This window comes from Lissotriton helveticus, chromosome 3_1 (genome assembly GCF_964261635.1).
Source record: "Lissotriton helveticus chromosome 3_1, aLisHel1.1, whole genome shotgun sequence".
NCBI lineage: Eukaryota > Metazoa > Chordata > Amphibia > Caudata > Salamandridae > Lissotriton > Lissotriton helveticus.
Window position 1 is genome coordinate 343,702,243 of NC_136061.1, and position 22,695 is coordinate 343,724,937.

A 22,695-nucleotide genomic window follows, 5' to 3' on the forward strand; every position below is an offset into this window, starting at 1 on the left:
ATTGGTTAGCTTCTTTATACTAATTTGATTATTTTTTATTTAGTTTTTTTTATTTACTTGTCCGAAGAAAAGGGGATGTGTTGTGTTTTCATTCTTAGAATTAAGATACTTAACATTCCCTATGACGTATTACTCTGTATTGCATATGTCACATTTAGAATGTCGTAGTGTCACTGTTGAATGCATCTATTGTATTTGAAACGTTTCACTGGAGAACATCTTGCTGAAGCTGGATGTACACTGTTTAGCTCTTCGACTTACATTAAAGGAATTACTTTTACAATCCATATTGATTCCTTCATTGCAGGCACTTTTGCATCTACAGTGCATGGCTCGTGTTCCAGGTTGGACTACTGGCTGGTGGCACTAAAGGTACCTGAGTGGGTGACATTGGTGAAATATATGCCAAATAGCGCTCGTGGATCACTCACCTTTGTTAATAGTGGCAACAATCCCTACCCACACTCCTCTGCAGTTCCAGTTCTAGTGGAGGCTCCAAGCCACAGCCCTATTAGACCCGGTATTTTGTGATGGAGTAGGCACAGTGATCGTAGAATACTTAGAGACGAATAGAGACACAGTAGAGGGAGCAGATGTGTTATGGGAGGGGGTTCAACTAGGGAAGTATGCATTGGATTGCAGGCAGGTGTCCTGAAATCTATACGTTCCCACCTCCAACATATAGAGATTAAGCTGTGGAAATTGGAAGGAGGTACACCAGATCACTAACTACAATGATATCCCGATGCAGGAAGTGCAACCCCTTTCCAATAGCCAGGTTGCGAGGGCCTATGGTGAGAGAGGCCTACAGGGCCGTAGCCTAGCCACTAAACTGAAGGAACCTTGGGCACACAAGCACATATTTGGCATAACCTCTCTGGGTGGGGAAATCTCTCATAACACACCGTCCACACTATCAACGTTTGTGGATTATTACATGTGGCTCTACGCAGCTCGCAATTCCACGTCATAAAGGGAGGTAGCAGAATACTTAGATGATGTAGCGCTGGCGTGGCTCACACAAGGTAAGAGAGAACTTTTAATGCAGTCTGTAAGCGCAGAAGAGATAAAAGAGGCAATACGCACGCTTCCGAAGGGGAAGGCCTCAGATATTGTTGGCCTACCAAGCGAGTTCTACAAAGAATTTGCAGACCTATTAGTACCACACCTTCATGACATGTACGCAGATGCCTATGACAAACAAATGCTTCCTCCCTTCTTTACGGAAGGCCTAATAATAGCGCTGTTGAAACCGGATAAACCACCAGAGGGATGAGTGTCATACCGGCCCTTGTCAACATGGATGTTAAAATTCTAGCAAAAATAATAGGGACCAGACTTTGCCCACTGCTGACCGCCCTGGTTCTGCCAGATCAATCTGGCTTTATCTCCACCCGCTCCACAGTGCAAAATGTACGCACGTTTTTTGGGACACTATACCAGTTGAACCCCTTTGTCCAGGCTATGGCGGTCCAATATTATTTGCGCTGATAATGGAACCCCTAGCATCTGTGGTGAGACAGCAACATGCAGAGGCTGCGCTGAGGTTCCGCCAGCAGCCGCTGGTCATGTTGTTATACGCAGGTGACATGGTTTTATATGTTCGGGACCCAGCTACACAACTAGCACCAATAATCCGAGAATATGTTCGCTATCAGTGGTACCTGGGGCTGAGCATAAACTGGTAGAAATCTACAATTATCCTCCTAAGTCTTGATACTGTGCTGCACTTATTAGAGTTCCTGTTGGAATGGGGTACAAACCCGGTTAAATACCTAGGCATTTGGGTATAAAGAGATCCCGAGCTAGTCATTAGGGATAACTACGGTAGTGCAATTTCAAAACTTAAAGAGGAAGTGACTATCGCTGAGGCTATGCTCCCGCACATGCGCATGGAGGTGTCCCATGCAGAAATCCATACAGTACACTGCACTAGCATTCCTGGCAGGCGCTCAGTACTCGATTGCCCAAAACTCCCTTATACGCACCGGAAATGCCATTACTGCACCACCCAGAACTCTCAGTCATGCAAGAACCCAGGGCAATGTATCTGGAGAAGCAGGGCTAAAGACACTGGGAGTTCTCTACCCAGGGGGGACATATATAACACTGGCTGAGATATCCCAAACACAGCGAAAGACCAAAATATTGACCTTTGTACACCACCACCTCTGCGCAGCCAGTAAGATCATTATACCCACAATTTCCGGATGAGCCACAGACTCTGGGGCACTACAGACCTTATTCACCAGTAACACATGATGTTAGCTTATCAATAAACTATACATTACATTACAAAGAGACAAAAATGCCACATCAAACACTACATTGGGGAAAATTAACTCGCTCCGTGAACAACCCTTGAGCCAAGAAGATTGGGAGCATTGCTGTAAGCTGACGGATATGCTAAGATCCAATTGTAACTTATGGATCATACACTTTAAATACCTACAGTAAGTGTAGTTTAGACCTGCTAGGCTGCACCGGTTTGGCCTTCGCTCAGACGCAAGATGTGCAAACTGTGGGGTCTCTGTTGTGGACTTCCTGCACCTGGCCTGGGCATGCGTTTCTGTCTGTCAATTCTGGGAGCAGTGTTGGACATGGTGATAGAACAGATGGAATGCACCCTAGACTATGCCTACATCAATGCTTAGTTTGTAAATAAATAAGTGTCAGGACCCTCGTCAGTAGGCCACAGGAGCTTCGACCACCCGTTGCCCCTGCCAGCGCGGCCAATGACAGTACCACCACAATTACTAACCATCACACACATAAGACTGTGACATTTTAGATGATTGCATGCCCCCCAAACCTATAAGAATAGCTTGGACAGCAGGTAGGAGTCATTTTCAAAGAATATTGAATTAAGAAACAAATGTTGTTGTGCTGATCTCTAAAGTAGATAAACAGTGCCACAAGGTGGCAATTTGCCATAAGTGCCGGTGTTGACAATTAAGTGCAGGTGCTAAGCACCAGAAACTACCGGCTCAAATTAGGCACTGTGCCTACTTGGTCTTGCCAAGCCCCTGCAGCCAGCCAACCATAAATTAGCAGTGGTAGCTCTGCTGTTAGCAGAAAGGAGAGTGGCGATCCACTGGGGTAAGAGAGCAGTCCCGAAGGTGTCTCATTGGTTGCAGGACATGGCGCACTGTAGAGACCAACTAGGGTTTCATGCTGAAGAGCTCCCGCTGCCCTCGAGGCCAAAAGACATTTGGAGCCCATTCACTGCATACGCGTGGCCGGATGACTCTTAATGACCACTCACATGCACAATTAAGGAAAGATGACATGATTGTCAATTGTCTGATTCATTGTCAACGGCATGGTACAGTTTCAATGATATATAATGCCAATACTGATACATGATGACACAGTTACTGCACCGGTTATGTATGTTTGAAAACTAATAAAAGGAATTTAAAAAAAAGAAGTCGACAGCTGAAAGATTTTACAGGCATGGCTTTATTAGTTACAATAGAAAATCTGTTTCTCTTCCTTTGTGTTGAGAATGACTAATGATCTGGCACAGGCTAAAAAGCCTTCAACAGGTTAAGGCTGGTGGTCCTTAGTATGGATTAATCTATCTGTGTGTGGCTGTGTGTGTGCGCGTGTAGGGTTGCTCATGGGTTGTGAACCAGCGTTGTATTAGGCCGATATTTATGATGTCTTCTGTTAGAGACCGTATGTTAAACACATGAAGACAGATGGTGAGTTATAAAGAAAGATGGCCAGATGGACTGAAGCAGGTAGGGATAACTGGCTGCCATGTTTTATGATTTTAGGACTATACAATGGGATCAAGCAGTTCTGGTGAGATAATAAAAAACAGACCAAAGGTTTGTAAGCTTAACCATAACCCCGAGATGGCACTTCAGCACATTAAAGGAAAGTGACCTGTCATGCTTTTTTTTACGACATTAAGTGATTTAGTTTAGTGTTTTTGAGAATTTCTTCCGAAATGAACATACATAATTCATGGGGATGATGACATCAACTCCGTGCATTATGTGTTTTCACAGCATCGCACTTCCAGGAATCAATATCAACATGTGAAATGATACCAAAGTCAACACACACAGCAAGTGCGGGTCTCTTCGAGGTTCATGCTGCTCAGCAGTGCAGAAGATGGCCCAATCAGAGCAGTCATGTCGATCATTTAGCTAAACAGGTGCCTCCCTCTGTATCGGAATGGCCACGATGGTCTCCTGGTTGGGTACCTTGTGCCGCCAGTCTCTGTGATGCTGGTATGAGAGGCGGGCAGAGGCCCATGCTCCCTTCATACATCCATGGAGGTGAAATGGCGCCAAATATAAAGTGACTGCGTGCTTCCTTGGCCGCTTGATTAACCCTCTGTGTCCTTCTCCCTCTCCGAAGGCCCCTCATGTCTCGAAGTACTTGTAGATCTGGGCCATGTACTGCATGACGCTTTGCCAGTCAGGTCGGTCTGTGAAGAGCAGCTGGTTCAGCTCCTAAGGGTAGAAAAAGAGAGAGGAAATGTTAGCAAAGGAGAGGCAGGCATGGCTCTGCTGGGGCTCAGATGGAAGGAGGGCGCTCCGTCCTCACCATGATTTCCACAACATCACACTTCGTAGATGGAGAAAGGATGGTCCACAAAATTCCTATTGAAATACAAAGATCCCAAGTTGATATTTTCTTTTCTCATGGAGAGAAATAATTCTTAGGAGTCCAGAGAATTTGTTGGTTCCATTGTTAATTTATTTTTTGTGCAATTAAGCAAAGATCAGCAGACACGCGTTTCATCTTAATCAAAAGACTTTTTCTTGTCTTCTAAGGCATCCCTGGCCTTTTGGTGCAGCTATCCCGATGCATCAAATTCCATATCAGCAAGTCTTTTCAGATATAAAGAACTCCAAGTCGTAGGTCCTAGATAAATAGTAAGTCTATTATTGAGTCCTTCAATGCGTTGTGATAAGTCCATACACACACGTGAAATGTATCTATAGGAACAGTGCCGAAAAGAGTCCTTGATAAGAATCCTGTCAGACCTTAGCCTGTATGATCATGCCACAACAAAGATTATCTTGAACAAGTAGATTTGCGTCGTGGCATGATCGTACAAGCTCAGGTCTGAGAGGAGGCTTATCATAGACTCTTTTCAGCACTGTGCCTATAACTACATTTCACGTGTGTGTATGGACTTATCACAACGGGTTGAAGGACTCAATAATAGACTTACTATTTATTTAGGACCTACGACTTGGAATTCTTTATATCTAAAATCTCTTGCAGATATGGAATTTGATACATCGGGATAGGTGCACCAAAAGGTCAGGGATGTCTTACAACACAAGATTTTTAAATCGCCTTGAAAACGTCTTTTGATTAAGACGAAACAGGTGTTGGCTGATGTTTGCTGAATTACACAAAAAATAAATCAACAATGGAACCAACAAATTCTCTGGACTCCTAAGAAATAATTCTGTCCATGAGAAAAGAAAATATCAACTTGGGATCTTTGTATTTCAATAGGAATTTTGTGGACGACTAAATCCACATTGAGATCATACTTAAAACTAATTTGTCTTTTGGTTTATTTAAAAGCGAGTGCTGTATAAAAGGTTCTAATATGTGTAAGGACTGGTAGCCTGTGCCTGCTGTTCTCTATGCAATAGCCTGAGATACTGAAGTTTGCATGTCGGTTTGGCCGTCATAAGACAGCTGGCCAAACTGTCATGCGCACCTGCAGTGCCCACCACTCTTCCTCCTTGCTGTTGTCAGAGGATGGCCCCGCCCTCAAGACTCGGCTCTGGTTCCTGCTCCGACATAAAAAATAAAATGACAAAACTGCTTCATTATCACTATATTTGACTCGTTTTTATCAGCTGGCTGAAGCGGTGGGGTGATGCTCCTCTGCCATAACATAGGAGCTACCGCTAATCAGTGTACCTAGACTAGTTTGAGCAAGTCCTACAGAGCCTTCAAACTTTTATAGCTAGCAAAGTGCCTTTCCAGTAGATGTTGTGTGAAATGGGTCTAGATGGAGAAGGTGAGGTTGACTGTGATGGCCTGACTAATGGGATGAAGAAGTTGTCCAATGTGATGGCTTAATTGAGGAGGAAGAAGATATGGTCCAGTGTGATGGCCTGACTGAGGGGTGAAGATGTGGTCAATGATGATGACCCGATTAAGGGATGAAGTACAAATAAGGAGGAAAAATGTGATACTGATATGTGCAATGGAAGATGATGCGCTTCACATAGAAGCACTGGACTATAGCGTGCGCACACATGGCCTCAGAGAAGCCCTTGGGTTTGAGAACTAGCGCCTAAGTACAGGATTTAAGTTCAGCTCTTGCCTATGACCTGGGTTGTCCTTAATATATCGACTGAACCATAGCTGGCAAATGGCAACATGTCATGAAAGGCTCCTTCAGCCACACCTAGCTATTTGGTCAACAGCACTTTGAATGATGACTAATAGACGTGCTTATAATGGTAAAAGGAACACTACAAATTCCACCATGTGAAATATCACATGGCACATTGGCTTTTGGCAGCCACGTTGGAATGCTAATTTCTGTTCCGTTGTTAACTCGTAGGGTTTTGGGTTAGAGCAAGCCCTGATCACCAGGGAAAGATAAAAAACAAAGACTGTTGAAAGAAGTAGGAACCTGGTCTCCACCTCGCCAACTGCACACTTCGGTATTTCAGGCCATCTACTCAAGCTGACAATATCCTACGCTCTCTCAAAGGGAACATTCTTGGAGGGGCAGGGGCGGCCTTAGGCAAGCTGTGCACCTGCACAGGGCCACCAAACCCCAGGGGCCACCACACCTATATATATCCTTAATATAACAATCCTCTGAGGATACATATTTGCATGGCGGCCCCTGGCAGGGATTTAGCGGCCTCCGGCTCTGTTCCACTTCCAAACACACTGAACCCCCCCCTCCTCACTGGCCTCCACCCTCTGCCCCGCCCGGACCCCCTCTTCCAGGGCCCCCTATCTACGCTCCCTGCCCAGGGCCACCATGAGCCTAGAGCTGCCCCTGGGAGGGGTCATGTATATACCACGTTGACCCACTCTGCACTGTGCCATAGGCCTGCTTTCCTAAATCGCTTTTGGCCCTTAGTTCGGATTCCACTCGTCTTTCTTCTTAAAATAAATTAGATCTCGCAGTGGTATTTTCTGTTGCTTGTCACACACAGTTTCAGGCGGTTATTTTTCTTTCTAAGGGTTCCGTAGAAAATCACATTTAAGTAACTTTGTCTAAGCGAGCATGTTCAGTTTTATATTTCCTGTAGACAAATATTGAGTTTTAAATGCTAGCAGACTTTTGCAGATTTCCACAAAACATTATGTGAGTCTGCTTGCACTGTTCTGAACCCTATTTTTCATTTAAAATGCACCGTATGCACCAAGAATGCTTTTTCAAAACATAATTTTCAAAACAGAAAAAACAAAAGACTAGTGGCGGCAGGTGGCTTTTGAAAGTAGTGAGGAATAAAAATCATCTTTGACTTTCACCGAGTGAGCAAAGCAAGCGACATCAAGTACCCCAAGGGGGTTTCAGGCTAAAAGGACATTGTCTTTATGTTCACTACACAGGCAAATGTATGGAGGTGGGCTTTACATTAGCGTAATCCCAAAACATAACTCTGAAGGGATGGGAAGGCAAATTGTAATTACCGCATTAAAGCACTTGAGTAAATGATGGAAACATTCAGCCTTTTATCATAATTTACCCAGTTACAATATGCACACAAGTGTCTTTTGCTTGCACATTCATTGCATAAGAGCTTGGCACTGAGCGCTTGTTTGGTACTGCGACTGTAGGCGCCTTACTTGCCTGCAGTGTCACCTCAAAGAAGCATTAGAAGGGAGGCAAGCAACGCCTGCACAGACAGTCTGTCACCAGGGCCGCACTGGGATCCCAAAGCAGCCCCGGCAATTTTGTCGGACTGCTTTTGTTACTGGGGGCAGATATGGCAGGACTGCTGCAAAACCAGCCCCAAGTGACAAAACCAGCCCCAAGTGGCAAAACCAGCCCCAAGTGACAAAACCAGCCCCAAGTGACAAAACCAGCCCCAAGTGGCAAAACCAGCCCCAAGTGACAAAACCAGCCCCAAGTGACAAAACCAGCCCCAAGTGGCAAAACCATCCCCCACCCTTCCAGCCACCAGGGGAAACGCCTAATGCCTGCTGCAGTCAGTCCAGCCCGGAGTGTCACCCACTGAAACGTACACATTCAGTATTGTATAAGGGGCTTTGTTTTCCAACCATCCGTGATAGCTCTAATTGTGAAATAACACAGTACATTATGACAGCTTTCCTTGCCATACACATTTCCAGCAGCAAGGCATGTCCATATTTTTCACTGAGCTCTTTGATATGACCTATTTAATTGTGAACTTACAAACTTGATTATTCCTAACTCAGATAAGGAATATATGAGATATAGGGAAACAATTAAGAGACAGCAATGATACATGACGTGATAAGAAAATGCTATTTGAACTCTCACCCATTATTTTTATTTTCTATGAAGGAGTAACAGTGTTTAAAGTCTGAAATAGAGTGCCTCATTTTGAAGACAATTGTATTGTATATAAGGAACATTAGTCAACTTGGACACAACTGCCAACTTACAGTTATTCTTTTTTTGCATTTTTTATGTAGCCCAACTCGACCTAAAGGTTTTGGAGTGCTCAACACGAGCACCAGTTACATTAGACAAGGTCATATTTATTATTATTATTTTGTTTTTTAGGTACAGGGATATGAAATGATTTACCCAGAATCACAGAATGGTGAGCCGATGCAGAAACTCAAACCTAGTTTCCCAGCTTCAAAGTCAGCTGCTCTGAACATGACGCCACATCGTCTAATCGTGTTTCATGCTTTAATGATGATTGTCTCCAAAGTACGAGGCTTTATAAAATGCACCATAGCTCATTATAATTTCCAATTCAATGTTGGCCCTTTAAGCACGAGGGCCGTTGTAAGCTGCCAGCACGGACCTCACCAGTCATCCCGCACACTACCAATAAGGAAGCCCGAGCAGAAGATAAACAAAACCCTGAAGTACGCATGTCAGGCAGGCCGAGTCCAGAGACCTGTCAGTTTGTCATGCGCACAACTACACAGCGCTACAGTTTTCCATGGCAACAGCCACGCTCCCTCCCTTCGTGGTAGCATTTAAAAATACAATTTCAGCCCAGCTCTGTCGTGGTATCAATGGCCCCAAACATGTATTTTATGTATGCCCTGGTGGGTAGCGGATTAAAGCAGTGAGTCAACACCCTTGTGCCACTATGCAGGAACCCCATCTACAAAAGGTAGTAAAAAAATGTGCAGAGGTAATTATAAAAAGTGTGTCTCGTTCCCTTTGAAGTAAAACCCCTGAAAGTATGAAGAGTGGAGTGTTTGAAAGTTATTACTAATTCTCTTTTCAGAACTGCTGACGTTGCATCGCTGACTATGAGGCGGCCTCTGTCTGGAGCCTGCTCCTTGCATATCAACAAAAATGTCTCAGTTGTCTCCGTATGGTTCTTCTGAGGCCCAGCATCAATTCCATATGGTTATTTACCAGTACTATTGTAATGTGTTTAATATTGCTTATAGCCTGCACACTAGAAACATAATGATCTGAAAGTTGTGTTTAGTTGTGTTCTTGGGTACATAGCCAAAGATGATTTATAAAGAATTATGGCCATGGCTGCGCTGCAGGGTGCTAATGTGGCATATGGGAATGTCACGTGGCGTAAATTGTGAGACTGGTGGTTGCTCTTCACCTATAGTTTAGAAGCTCCTGCCCCAAAACATACATCTCTTTGCTTTTGCAACAAGGCACAACTATTGTAAATTAGTATAATTATATTAGCAGATTTTATTGAGGTTCTTGCTTATTAATGACGTTTTATATACACATGTTCATTTATTTTATTCTGCTTGTGTATTGTAGTTATGGTTAAACCTTCTGAAAGATGGGTTTCTCCATTTTGATGTCATCAGTTTGTTTTGACACAAGTTTCTTGTACACGTGTAATCCTTACAACTAATTGCCGCCTACATTGTGAAGTAAGTAATGGCATTTCTCACGTACACTGTACAGCAGTATAACATCCCAAGTTTTAGACTGACGCATGAACAAAGAAGGAGATTGTTAGGCTGAGCTAAGGTTCATGGACCCTGAACTGCAGTGATTGTGAGAACAGGGCTCTGACCAGATTGTGTAGGAATGGAAAGATACTGGCTTCTTTGGCCTACATCCCTCAAAAAGTCAGAATACAACATCAGCTCTATGAGGCTAATGCTCCACCATGCTGGGAATATATTTTTATGAAGTTTTCTTTCATTCGCCTGAATTGTTCCCTACTTATCCTTATAAAAGAAATTAATTTGCTATACACAACAAAAATGTATCAAACATATATAAGGTAAACCCAGTGTTGTTTATTGGCTTCGCAGAACCTTTTGTGGGGCGGGGGAGTGTATACAAATATCTAACATGACTGCTTTAGTCTCAGTACTGCCACAAGAGGGACCACTGGGGCACCGGTCTGTTCCCTCCACTCCGTAAGCCCAGAAGGAGTCCTACAGGACTTATAGGAATCTACTAACGCCTTCCAAAGAGTCATTTCACATGCAGCACAGGGACAAGAATGGCAGGTCTTGGAGTTGGTTCAGGGAAAGGTTTTGGGAGACTTTCTATAAGAGACAATAGAAGGCGAGACTCTGATGTGGACGGGCCAATCACTCTAGAGCTTGTGGGCTTCTGTGGAGAAATGGTTGTCTGCCCTTATTATAAATTAGAAAGGAGGAGGAGAAAAGAATGCAATTGGTAAAGTCTAAAGGGAGTATTGGGGGTGTTTGTTCTTCAGAGGTATGGAGGCAGTTCTCACCAAGCACGTGTGAGGTTCATGTGTTGAATTAAAATACGGCCATCACTGGGAACTAGTGAAGAATTTGAAGAAAGGAAGTGACTGGGTTTATTTTGTTATGGACAGTGATGTGCCTAGAAGCCGCTTTTTGAACTCTAGACACTATCCCAGATGAAAATATGTATGACAACATAAACAACATAAGTGTAATCTAGTTTGTAGTGAACAAGTATCCATTACAGGAAGCTCAAAGCTGGACATGGGAGCCATCCTCCCAGTTGTCATTAATTAATAGAAGGATTGCTGGTTGACAGAAGCAATAGGATAGGGCACTGTGTGGTCGAAGTGATGTTAGATAACTATAGTTTACCTAGGTTATGACAGCAATGGGGTGGTTAAACAAGGAGTGGGGCAGGTTAGTGTTGAAAACTGGAACAAAGCATGGGACCACCACATCTCACCATTCACTCCTAGAAGAAGACTATGTTCTTTGCATTGAGCTACAACTGATTGTAAGAGCAGAAGACCTTGATGTAGAACTAGGATTCCTCAATGTAGGAGGCAAAGGTGCGGAGATGAGGCTACTGAGCAGGTTCTTGAATAATGCAGGGCATGTACATGTGCAGGGGATAGGCATAAGGCAAGGGCTTCCTGAAACTACACATGTGATGGTGAAGACTAGGAGAAACGCATCTATTCTGATTCACTTTACCTGGAAAGAGCAGAACCAGTTAAGAGCAAGGACACTAATGCCGGTGCCATTCTGCCATCCTTGACGCAGGCTACTTTCAAAGACATTGAAGCAGAGAGGCAGAGGAGAACGAATTATACCTTAAATTAGTGTCAACTTGTTTAAGGATTTAGTCCCAAGTTGCAACAGCAAATCCTGTGCTATTTCTGAGTTTAAAACCTCTCTGGAAGTGGTCTAAGATGGGATACGTTTTCAAGAGATGTAGCCGAGAGATAGCAATGTATTTTAGGATTTTGAGATCAGATCAGATGGTAGTTGAACTCTGCTTGACATTCGGTGAGGGGGAGTTCCACACCTGTGGACCAAACTGGAACAAATTACCACACGTTGTTAAAGCTCTTTGCACCTAAAGAAAGCCATGGAAGAGGAATGTAAACATTTTTGATTCACTAGTGTTGCATTTGAAGGTTTTTTCAGACATACCCACTTACAGATTTAGGTAGAGTCTGAAAGGAAAAGGCAGAACCTTCAGTTTAGTTATTTGTTTGGTGACAATAACATTTGAGTGAATCTGTGGAATGTTGATATGGTCATGATTGTGAATCTGGAGAGCCAGTTTAATGGCCATTGTTCAGCCCACAATTGTGCAGGGCATGTGTGGCATCTTGCCCTATGTTTGTACGAATGTGTCAGATTGTCTGTGGGCCGTGATGTCAGTCTCAGTATCATGTCCTACTGTTCTTTTGAGAGCTGGTTCTCTTTGATAGTTGAAGACATATTAAATCAAGGGCTGAGTTGATTTGACATCTATTCTCCTAGTGGCGTGTCGGAGAAACTACTCATCTTTATGTATACTTCTGTAAGTATATCGCTGTGTGCAAGTCTACAGAGTCTGCTTAAAACTGCAACCTGTACTTACCTACATCATCTCTTTGTTTGGATTCCACAGTGTGGAGAGCAGTACTTCTAAGTACAGCAGGGAATGCACAATAAACCGATATTCATAAGGATGATGGCCAAAGCATGTCTTGACCTCCTGGGTGGTATTTCCCCCAATGATATACTTAAAAAGAACAAAGGAACCTTATGTGAACTCACACTAGCCTTACCTACGAGCCACCAACCGTTCTTCAATCCACAAACGGCTAATTTTGTAATAAAGAGTACACTGCATTCTATACCCATGACATCTGAAGTAATACGTGGAAAGTAATGAGACCAATTGACAACAACATGTAAATACGTGTTTGAATATTTTGACAGTCCTTCCTATGGGCCTATTCTATCAGGCAGGCAGAACACCGAGCATACGCAAATCAATTTAAACAGTTACTAACAAATCAGAGAAATTGAAAGGTACTTCAAGAGAACCACCACGTCGATGTCTGCATGCATTATTTCAAGGCTCTTGGTGAGCCGAAATGCAACGTCCCAGTGTGTGAGTTTTACAGCTTTAGAGAAACACATAAATCAATTTACCAACCTTTCTCTACACCCTCACTGAAGTTCTGAATGTTCTCTGCCCTGGCAGAAAGCCATAGATGAAGGAAAGGAAACATTTTGAAATCACTGGAGTTGCATTTGAAGATATTTCTAGACACAGGCTGTGACAATGTCAGACAGTACTTGACAGCAGTACTTGACAGGCAAGATCTAACCGTAAAATTACAATTGGTATGATGGTGATACAAAAGAAAAACCTCTTTGGAGATGATGGGGTTAGGAGTCCGCAGGCCCATTTTAGAACCCATTGTTAATTCCATCTGTCTGTAGACCAAGCCTGTCCGGACCCAGTGAAGGCCAGCTTGCTGCCTCTCTCTTGCCTTCCATCTGTTCGCCTTTAGTGTGCCCTTGCCCCTCACGTTTGCTCTCTGAGCTCAGCTTGCTGCTCCTTCTCCCCTCCCCTATGCCTCTTGCTCTCTGTGTGCATACTCCTGCTCCGTCTTATCTGCTCTCAGCAGTCTATTGTGCTGCTCCTGCCCCGTCCTTTCTGGCCTCTATTGTCCAGGTTTGACCCTGGCCCCTTCCTCCTTCCTGTGTGGTCTTTTGTGTTGCCACTGCCCCTCCTGCTTGCCCTCCATGCTTAGCTTTCTATTCCAGCACACCTGCACCATGCCCTCTGGTGTCCGAGTCTATGCCCCTGCAAATCCCCCCCTGTCCTGCATAGTATGATGTGCTGCCACAGCCTTTTCTGCTTATCATCCATGGTTAGCTTTTTTCCCTTGCCCTTGTCCCCCTGCTCTCCATTGTCCAGGTCCACAACCATTCTCCTTACTCCAGCCCAGTGTGGGTTGTTGTGATGCCACTGCCCTCTCGCCTTCTCCTGCCCTATGCCGCCTGCCCTCTCTGGTGTGTGTGTGCCACTGTCCCCTCCCACCAGTCTTTTATGTTCCATTGATCTGCCACTGCTCCTTTTCCCTGCCCTGTCCGTTGTGCTGCCCCTGCTCCTCCTGCCTGCCTAGCATTGTCAGCTTGCTGCCCCTGTTCCTGCCCCTGATTCTGTCCCCTTCCCACTGCTTTCCATCATCCAAGTCCATCCGCCTATCCCCTCTATCATGCCCGCCATGGTCCGTTGTGCTGCTACTGCCCCTCCTGCCTGACCTGCATAGTCTGTTGTGCTGCCATTGGCCCCCGCCTGCCCTACATGGTCAGCTTGCTGTCCCTGCCCACCCCCCTTACACTCTGTTGTTTGAGTCCAGGCCCTAACTTCGCCCATGAACCTTGGGCATGCCCCAGTCTTCTTCCTCTTGCCACCATGCTCCATTATGCTGCCACTAACCCTCCCAAGTGCCATATGTGACCCGTTGAGCTGCAGCTGCCCCTCTCTCCCGCCATCCTTGATCTGCTGTGTTGCCACTTTGCTTTCAGCTTGCCCTGCATGGATTGTTGTGCTACCCTTGCACCTCCCACTTCTCCTGCGTGGTCAGCTTGTTGCCTCTGGCCCTTTACCCCCTGCCTTCCATTTTCTGAGTAAATTGTTGTTGTTATTTTGATTTGCAGAGAGCTTAATACCGGAAGGTCTCTAAGCGCTTCAAGAAGAACAGCGACAGCTCCAGGGAGAGTGATACACAGTTAGGCCCAAGCTTCTGTGAAGAGAATGGTTTTCAGTTTTTTCTGAAGTGGAGAAGGTGTTTTTTCAGCGCGAAGCTGGCTAGGCAGCCTGTTCCACAGTGTGGGAATGAGGATGGAGAAGGCTCTGCCACCTTTGGTGGAGTATTTGAAGCGTGGACAATTTAGGAAGCCCTCCGTGGAGGATCTTAGCGAACGTCCTGGGACGTATTTCTCAAGTCCTTGTTTGATATAGGTACGTTCTTGACTGTAAAGAGCCTTGTGAGCAATGCAGAGGCCGTTAAATTTGTCCCTCTGCTTGATGGGCAGCCAGTGGAGTCGTTGCAGAAGGGGTGATGCCCGCGTGTGCCTAGGTAGTTTGAAAATTAGCCTGGCGGCGTCATTCATGACTATCTGAAGTTTGCCCATTAGGGAGTCTGGCAGTCCAATATAGAGCTAGTTGCCATAGTCAAGGCGCGAAAAGATCATGGTGGCAACAACCATTCTCATGGTTGAGGAGGAGAGGATGGGGAAGAATCTCCTTAATAGCTTGAGTAGGCCCAGACAAGTTCAAAACACAGTGGAAACTTGGTTGGCCAATGAAAGCTTGGCGTCCACTTTGATTTCCAAACTTTTAACCACTGGGGCTGGAGCATCACCCAGCTCCTGAGGCCAATAAAGGGAGTTCCAAGGGTTGTGAACGTCATTCACGGCCAGGACCATGGTTTTGTCTGGATTAATCTTAAGTGAATTGCCCGTCATCTAGTTAACCGTAACTTGCAGCACATCTTTCGCCCGGGAGTGGGATTGTGGAGTGTTATCAATTTGCAGAATGATTTGAGTATCATCCGCATAGTTGATAACTTGGCAGTCCATTGCCGCAAGGGCATTTATCAGAGGTCTGAGGTATGTATTGAATAGGAGGGGTGATAGTGCCGACCCCTGTGGGACTCCACAGGGAATAGGCCCCCTCTCAGAGACCCAGTCGCCCATCTGAATTCTTTGGGTGCGGTTTGTCAGGAATGAGGTGATCCATTGTATAATGGACCCCCCAATCCCAATTATTCTCAATCTTTCCAGGAGTAAGGTATGGTTGACCGTGTCGAACTCTGCCAACAGATCAAGGAGGACTAGGAAACAGGGCTTATTGTTGTCTGCAGTCATCCTGATCTCATCAAGCACTGATAACATCACTAATTCTGTACTATGGTGTGCTCGGAAAATAGCCTGCCTGTCCCCCAGAAGGCGGTGATCATCCATGAACCTGGATAGAGTTTGCAGGACATATTGCTCTAAGATTTTAGCAAGAAATGGGAGTATGGAAATGGGTCTGTAATTTTTCATATTGGATATGTCCGCGCATGTCTTCTTGAGCAGGGGGATAATTTTGGCTTCCTTAAAGTGTCTTGGAACCTTCCCAGTCTCCAGACAGAGGTTCAACAGGGCGAGGATTTCTTCTTCAATTTCTGAGAGAGCTAAATTAAAGATCCTGGGGAGGCAGGTGTCGGCAGGTGATCCAGATTTGATTTTTGTGGCAATGCGTCGTAGAGTTTCGAAGTCAAGAGTTTGAAAGGAGAAGAGCATTTCTACCCTCTTTACCTGGGTAACCGTCTCTCCATTGGGGAACTGCTTAAATGGGGAATTGTCAATCTCAATCAAGATGTCCTTTATTTTTTTGGAGAAGTAAGATAAGAAATGATTGCATTGTTCTTGGTTTAATGGTGTCGTCAGCGATTGTTTTTGGCTTAATTCTTTCGGGATTTTAAACGTTTCTTTTTGTTTATTGGTTGCTACTAGGATCCTGTTTTCATAATATTCAGCCTTTCTGCGCAGGAGCGCCTTTTTGTAGGTTGCAACTTTGGCTCTATACTCTACAAGGGCCTGAGGCTCATAGTTTTATGGCACTGGCGTTCATGGTGTTGGAGCGAGCGTTTTAAGGCCCTGAGCTCCTCCGAGAACCGCGGAGCACCTTTGCCTTTGTTACAAGCTTTTATTTTCCTTTCTGGGGCTAGCTTATTGATGGTGGAGAGAAGCCGGCTGGAGATGGCTTCGGTCCACTCATAAATGTCCGGTGTCTCTGGCCTCCTAAAGGGGCTGTCTCGGAGGGTGCTTAATAGTGTTGGGCCCTCGATTATTGACCAGCTACGAACATATTTCCAGTCCAGGGAGGGGGAAGAGGGGTTACGCATTGCGCCTAGCAAGGGGGAGTAATAGGTTGATACAGTAGTGGTCTGACCACGCACATGGGGTGATATCCCTTAGTGTCACCAGGAGAGGGTGGACCAGACCAGGTCTACAGTATGTCCTAGCTCATGCGTAGTGAGCGTCTCCTCTAGCTGTCGGGCCCGTGCCTCTCTGGGTAGTTGGTCCCAGTGGTAGTTAAAATCTCCTACCACCAGGAGTTGTTGAAAACGCAAGCGAAGGTTAGAGACACATTCAGTCAGAAGCTCTAAGAAGCGCGGGGGCATTTGGGTGGGCGATATGCTATGGTGATTACTATGCTGGATGAATGGTGACAGACCTTGATAGTTAGAATATCTACTCCTTCTAGGGGTTCTCCAGACACCTTTTCCATGGTCAGGTGATTTTTAAACAGGAATGCCAGCCCACCTCTTTTTCCCGCTGGCCTGTTATGCCAGACAGCATTGTAGCCATCGGGTAGTGCCGCCAAGATGGAGGGGGCAGAGTCTTCATCCAGCCACGTTTCAGTTAGAGCTAGAATGTCTGGGGCCTCATCTTGTAGTAGAGTGAGGATCTCAATGGCATGTTTCTGGAGTGAGCGTGTATTCAGGACCGAGATTTTCAGGGTATCAGTGCTGCCACAGCCTCTCCTGCCTGTCCTGCATGGTTGGCTTGCTACTCTGCCCCCCTAACCTCCATGCCATTCGTGGTCCATTGTACTGCCACTGCCCCTCCTGCCTGCTTGGCATGGCCAGCTTTCTGCCTCTACTCCCTTCCCCCTTGCCCTCCATTGTGAGAGTCCATGGCCTGCCAATCAAGGAGGGATCGGTTTGGGACCCCCGCATGCTCTTTGGGATGAGGGTGTGCCCAATCTGCTACCTTATATATATATATATATTTTAATGCATTTTAAGGACACAGAGACAATGTCCCTCAGTACTGTAATGGCAGCCACAATATATTGTTCAGGTTGTGACCAACCAATCGGGATTGACTAGTCTCCCTTAAAGTGGCCAATCAGAGCAAATCTGGACAATAACTATCAAGATACCACCAGCTTTTTAACCCTAAATTCTTGAAAACCACTGAACTGGTTTACACCAAATGACAAAAAAAGCATTCCTTCTGAGTAAAAATCTAACTTAATGCCCAGTTAGGTGTAATTCTGTTCAGCTGTTTTCTCTAAAACGCTGTCTAAAATTCCTATGGGGAATGGCATGAAAAAATGCATTTCTGTACGCTCTTCCTTTTCTCAGCCCCAGCTTGCCAAATCACCCTGAAACTTTATGGAGCTAAAGTGGATGAACTTTCATTTTGGAAAGGTTGGCAAAGATTTGCCAATCAGCAGTAAAGTTATTAGCAAAATTAGAAACGCTCTTCCTTCTGAAAGTCTGATCTAACTATAGCTACACTTACTATACTTTCCTCCTAAAGTGTGTTTATCAAAAATTAACACAAAGTGACTCTTCTACCCCAAGGGTTTATGAAAGAATATAACCTATACTTAATACATGCTTGCTAACATTATATGTGAGAGTCCTTGTAGCAAAGTACATAACTGCAAACTTTAATACAATGTAATACCATTCTAGTCTTAAAAGCTAATTGGCTTTAGCCAATGTTTTTCACAGAAATAAATTAAGCCTAGTGACTTTGCCATCACTTTTCATAATAAGCATATCAGACCTACGGCACTAAATCTAATTTTCCAAATGAACAGTCCATTCTGATTCCCATTATCATTGGCTTACCAAATAATGCCTACTGATTAAAGCATACGTTTTCCCAGAAGGTAACCATCAGGTTTACAGTCATAAAATTAGTCATAAAATTACTAATATGTACAAAATTAATGTTGGCCCCCACTCCACTAAAAGAGCCCAACAATGACTGACAAAATGCAAATCTTCTACTCCTACGTTTGTTAGAGTGGTAACAAACATCAAATCCCCTGTCTGCTATGGTAATATAGGAGTATTATGATACCTGTCTCCCACCTGTAGCACAGTATAATAATAATCTAATAGGTCAATTTGTTTTAATGTATGCTTTTTACAAGAACAAATCAGGCCTACTTTTTATATTAAACAGATCAGATCTACGGCAGCCGAGAACTGTATTGCTTTTACCAATGAACCAATCAGGCCTATCACCTTTACTATTGGCTGTTACCAGTAAACACCTCAGACCACAGAACTGTGTTTAAAATTTCACATAAACGAATCATTGGGCACAGCCAGAAAACTAAAAATATGTACACAATTACACTTGCCAAAAAATACACAACTGCTCCTACAAGGCTCTATCAAGCAAAATTCTAATCTTCTATCCCCAGTGTTCGCCAGAGGGCATAACCAACATCCAAACCCTTGCCTACTACAGTAATCTGTGAAATTCCAAGTACATTAATACCTTTCTACAGGCTTTAGCATAGTGTAATAACAACCCATTCTTATATGCCTTTCACAATAAATGCTGTAACTTTTCATAATAAATAGATCCGCCGATTATCAGCATAACCAACTCATTTCTGATAAATCCCCTTAGGAAAAAAGTGCACTTCAAGTACTCTGTTTCAGTGGAAGTACACCACCTCTGCCCAATCAAGAGGGAGTACACAACTAAATCAACAGGATGGTGGAGCCAATGCCCCTCTCTCGATAGTTTTTCTTAAAGCTATTTGTCTACTGATCACATAAGGTGAAGTAAGAGTTGCTTCGGGCTAGACCATAATCCCAAAATAACCTTATCTAAGAGCCACCTAACAGGTGATGTTTTCTTTACAACCCATAGATGGCTAGTTCTGTTACAGGCAGTGCATTTTCTGTCTCTTACAAGACAAACAGCAACTAAGAGGTGTATGAAGCAATGGACAAATACATGTAAAAACATGTCTGAATAGTTGAACAGCCATCTTTCACGAAGTCATTGTTACTGTAACATTTTAGGGAACAACGATTCCTTTGTGAGCAGGAAGACACGCATTCAAAGACTTTTTAAATCGTGAGTGATTATTTAGAGAGCGGTGCTGCTTCCGAGTAGGCGGAGTGAGCGGTAGGTTCCCGGCACTGGTTCTCAGCTGACACCATTGATGTTTTAGTTTAGTGGCCATTGCCCAGCCCACATTTGAGCAGGGCACGTGAAGCATCTTGCCCTGCATTTCTTTTGTGTCTCTACAAGTGTGGCAGATTGTCTGTGGGCCGTGATGTCACTGTATCATGTGCTTTTGCTCTTTTAAGAGGTGGTTCTATCTTTGATAGTTGAGAGACATGTACAGTCAAGGGCTGAGTTGAGTTGACATCTATTCTCCTAGTGGCGTGTCTAGGAAACTACTCATCTTTGTGTATACTTCTATAAGTATATCGCTGTGTTTTGCTTGCAAGTCTACAGAGTCTACTTACAACTGCAACCTGTACTTACCTACATCATATCTTTGTTTGGATTCCTTAGTGTGGCGAGCAATACTTTTAAGTTTACCAGGAAATGCACAATAAACTGATGTTCATCAGGACGAAGGCCAAAGCATGTCTTAACCTCCTGGGTGGTATTTCCCCCAATTATATACTGATAAGAAAAAAGGAACCTTATGTGAACTCACACTAGCCTTACCTACGAGCCACCAACATTTCTTCAATCTACAAAAGGCTAATTTTGTAATCAGACCAATTGACAACAACATGTAAATACGTGTTTGAATATTTTGACATTCCTTCCTATGGGCTACTCTTACTTTAACATTTTAGACAAATGATTCTGTCATGCGGGCAGAAAACCGAGCATACACAAATCAATTTAAACGGTTATTAACAAATCAGAGAAATTGAAAGGTACTTAAAGAGAACCACCATGTCGATGTCTGCGTGCATTATTTCAAGGCTCTTGGTGAGCCGAAATGCAACGTCCCAGTCAATCCCTTGGAGAAAATCATAAGTTTTTGCAACACTCCTGAGGGGTTGGTGCCTGATTTGGGACTAGAAGGAGGATGCCTTTGCATTTGTGTAGAGGCCTGGAGACACCTGTCACGCTGTGCACCCGCTGTGGTCAGGTGCTCGCTGCAAGTTGCTACTGTTGTCAGTGGCAGCTGGCATCTACTGGGAGGGAGGGTAGTCACGTGAAAATATTAAAATTCAAAATGAAACTTACCTGAACTGATGCCCTCCGCTCCGGACCTCTTCTGAGGAACTGGATTCTGAAGTGTGGGCACCAATCCAGGTGGTGCTCTCATGATGTGAGACCAGCGCCCCGACTGGAGGGAGTGGCCTCACTTGGCGCTCCCGAGCACCCGGGAGGCTTGCAATTACTCTAAACCAGCTGTCTTGAGACTTCTGGGTTAGATGTTTCAAATTGCGCATGTCTGGCTACCCATCGCAAGATGGCCGACCAATAGGACATGCGCACTTTGTAAAGTGCACAAACAGCCCACCCACCTCCCTGCTGCTGTCATTCAGCAGCGGTCCGCACCTATCCTGATGCTCGGTTTAGGACGGGAGGAATAAAAATAAAATGGTAATGATTTACCATTTTATTTTTCATCTTTGGGGGTAATTTAAGTGGGACAACACTCCTCCGCGTCAACGGAGATGCCTACCCTGATTGTTGTGGAATGTATTATTTCATATCTCATACCAATAACATCAGTGTGGAAAGAGGAGTTAATTCCTTTTCAAACTATTTCAATTTTTCAAGCACTCTGTTTAGAAGGCAAGTTTGATTTTTCATGGATACACCAAGCAGATGCTTAGCATTTTATGGTAGCCACAAGTGCTGCTGTCAGAGAGTGTACTATTTATTCTCTATCTAAGAAGAGCTTCTGTGTTATCAATTATGGACTCAGCTGATACTAAATTGACCTTTTGGGGTTCCCTGCCTGCTGTCTTGGAGTGTTGGTCACTGGGGCAAAAGACTCCCAGTAACGTCATATTTCTAGTAAACCAAGACACCACTGAAAACCAAATGCCAGCAAACCCCAATCCCTAAGTAGAGGCCCAGTAAATACTAGTTCTTAACAAAAAACAATGGTAAACAAAACAACATCCTTTTCAAAATCCAAGTCCACGTAACACCCCTATACCTACAAAGTGCCTTAACTAGTAGCTCAATCTCTTGCAAAAGTTCACTGCTCTTCAAACCAAGGTCTGCAAATTAATTCAAGCTGTGGAAGTGAATACATCTCTAGAAAGATAAATATTACACAAAATATACAATCCATGTGAAAGTCTGATTCCTAATTAAGACAAATCCAAACTAGCAAAGCTTTCAGTCAAAGGAACTCCTACTTGTACTAAGGTTTGACACCAAGAAATGTCTTAATCAAAGCTCTCCTTTTTCACACATATTGTTTTATATTTGCACCGAGCCCCTCCGTTCATGTTACCTCCCAAAGCAAATGGCACATAGATTTAGATTTTTGTATTAAGTCATGAGAGCTGCTTTCCCCTGTGCCTAGGGCACTTGCAGCTTTTGAAGAATCGATGCTTCACGAAAGCCCTCAACTCAATTAGTACACAAGAAAAGCCTAGGCTCGATCTAAGGAAAATAGCATACCATGTGACTTTAATAGGTGATACCTACATTTGTTCTTAACATATGCCTTACTTAGTATTTTTAAATTATCCCTTCACAAACAGTCATATTATAACCTGTTCCGATTTGTACATTTGGGTATTTGAAGGGCTTATTTTGCACATGGGTACAATAAGCCTGTGACAGAGTCCCGTCCATTCCCGGTTTCTCAGTCATCCAGCACCGCCGGCGAAACAGTTTTCCTCACCAGATTTTGCTAAACAAAAGGATTGGTATCACTGAAAATTGTTTAGTTCAGTGCATCCCAAGCAGGGTAAAATCAAACCCAAAGCAAGATTAGCTGGAAGTGGGTGGGGTAGGGGTGTAAAGCGCTAGTAAGCATTACATGACTCTTTCTGCAGCCCAATC

General features: G+C 44.2%; 1 protein-coding gene across 2 annotated transcripts in view; it reads right to left on the reverse strand.

Annotated features, from left to right (window-relative positions):
* Positions 1–3,444: 3,444 nt before the first annotated feature.
* Positions 3,445–22,695, reverse strand: part of SPECC1 (sperm antigen with calponin homology and coiled-coil domains 1) — a 1,365,024-nt gene continuing 1,345,773 nt past the window's right edge. For both annotated transcript variants that reach the window (XM_078679993.1, XM_078679994.1), the window contains one exon: positions 3,445–4,469. In XM_078679993.1, the coding sequence (XP_078536119.1) occupies positions 4,380–4,469 (90 nt within the window). In that variant the 3' untranslated portion in view covers positions 3,445–4,379. The remainder of the gene's footprint in view (positions 4,470–22,695) is intronic.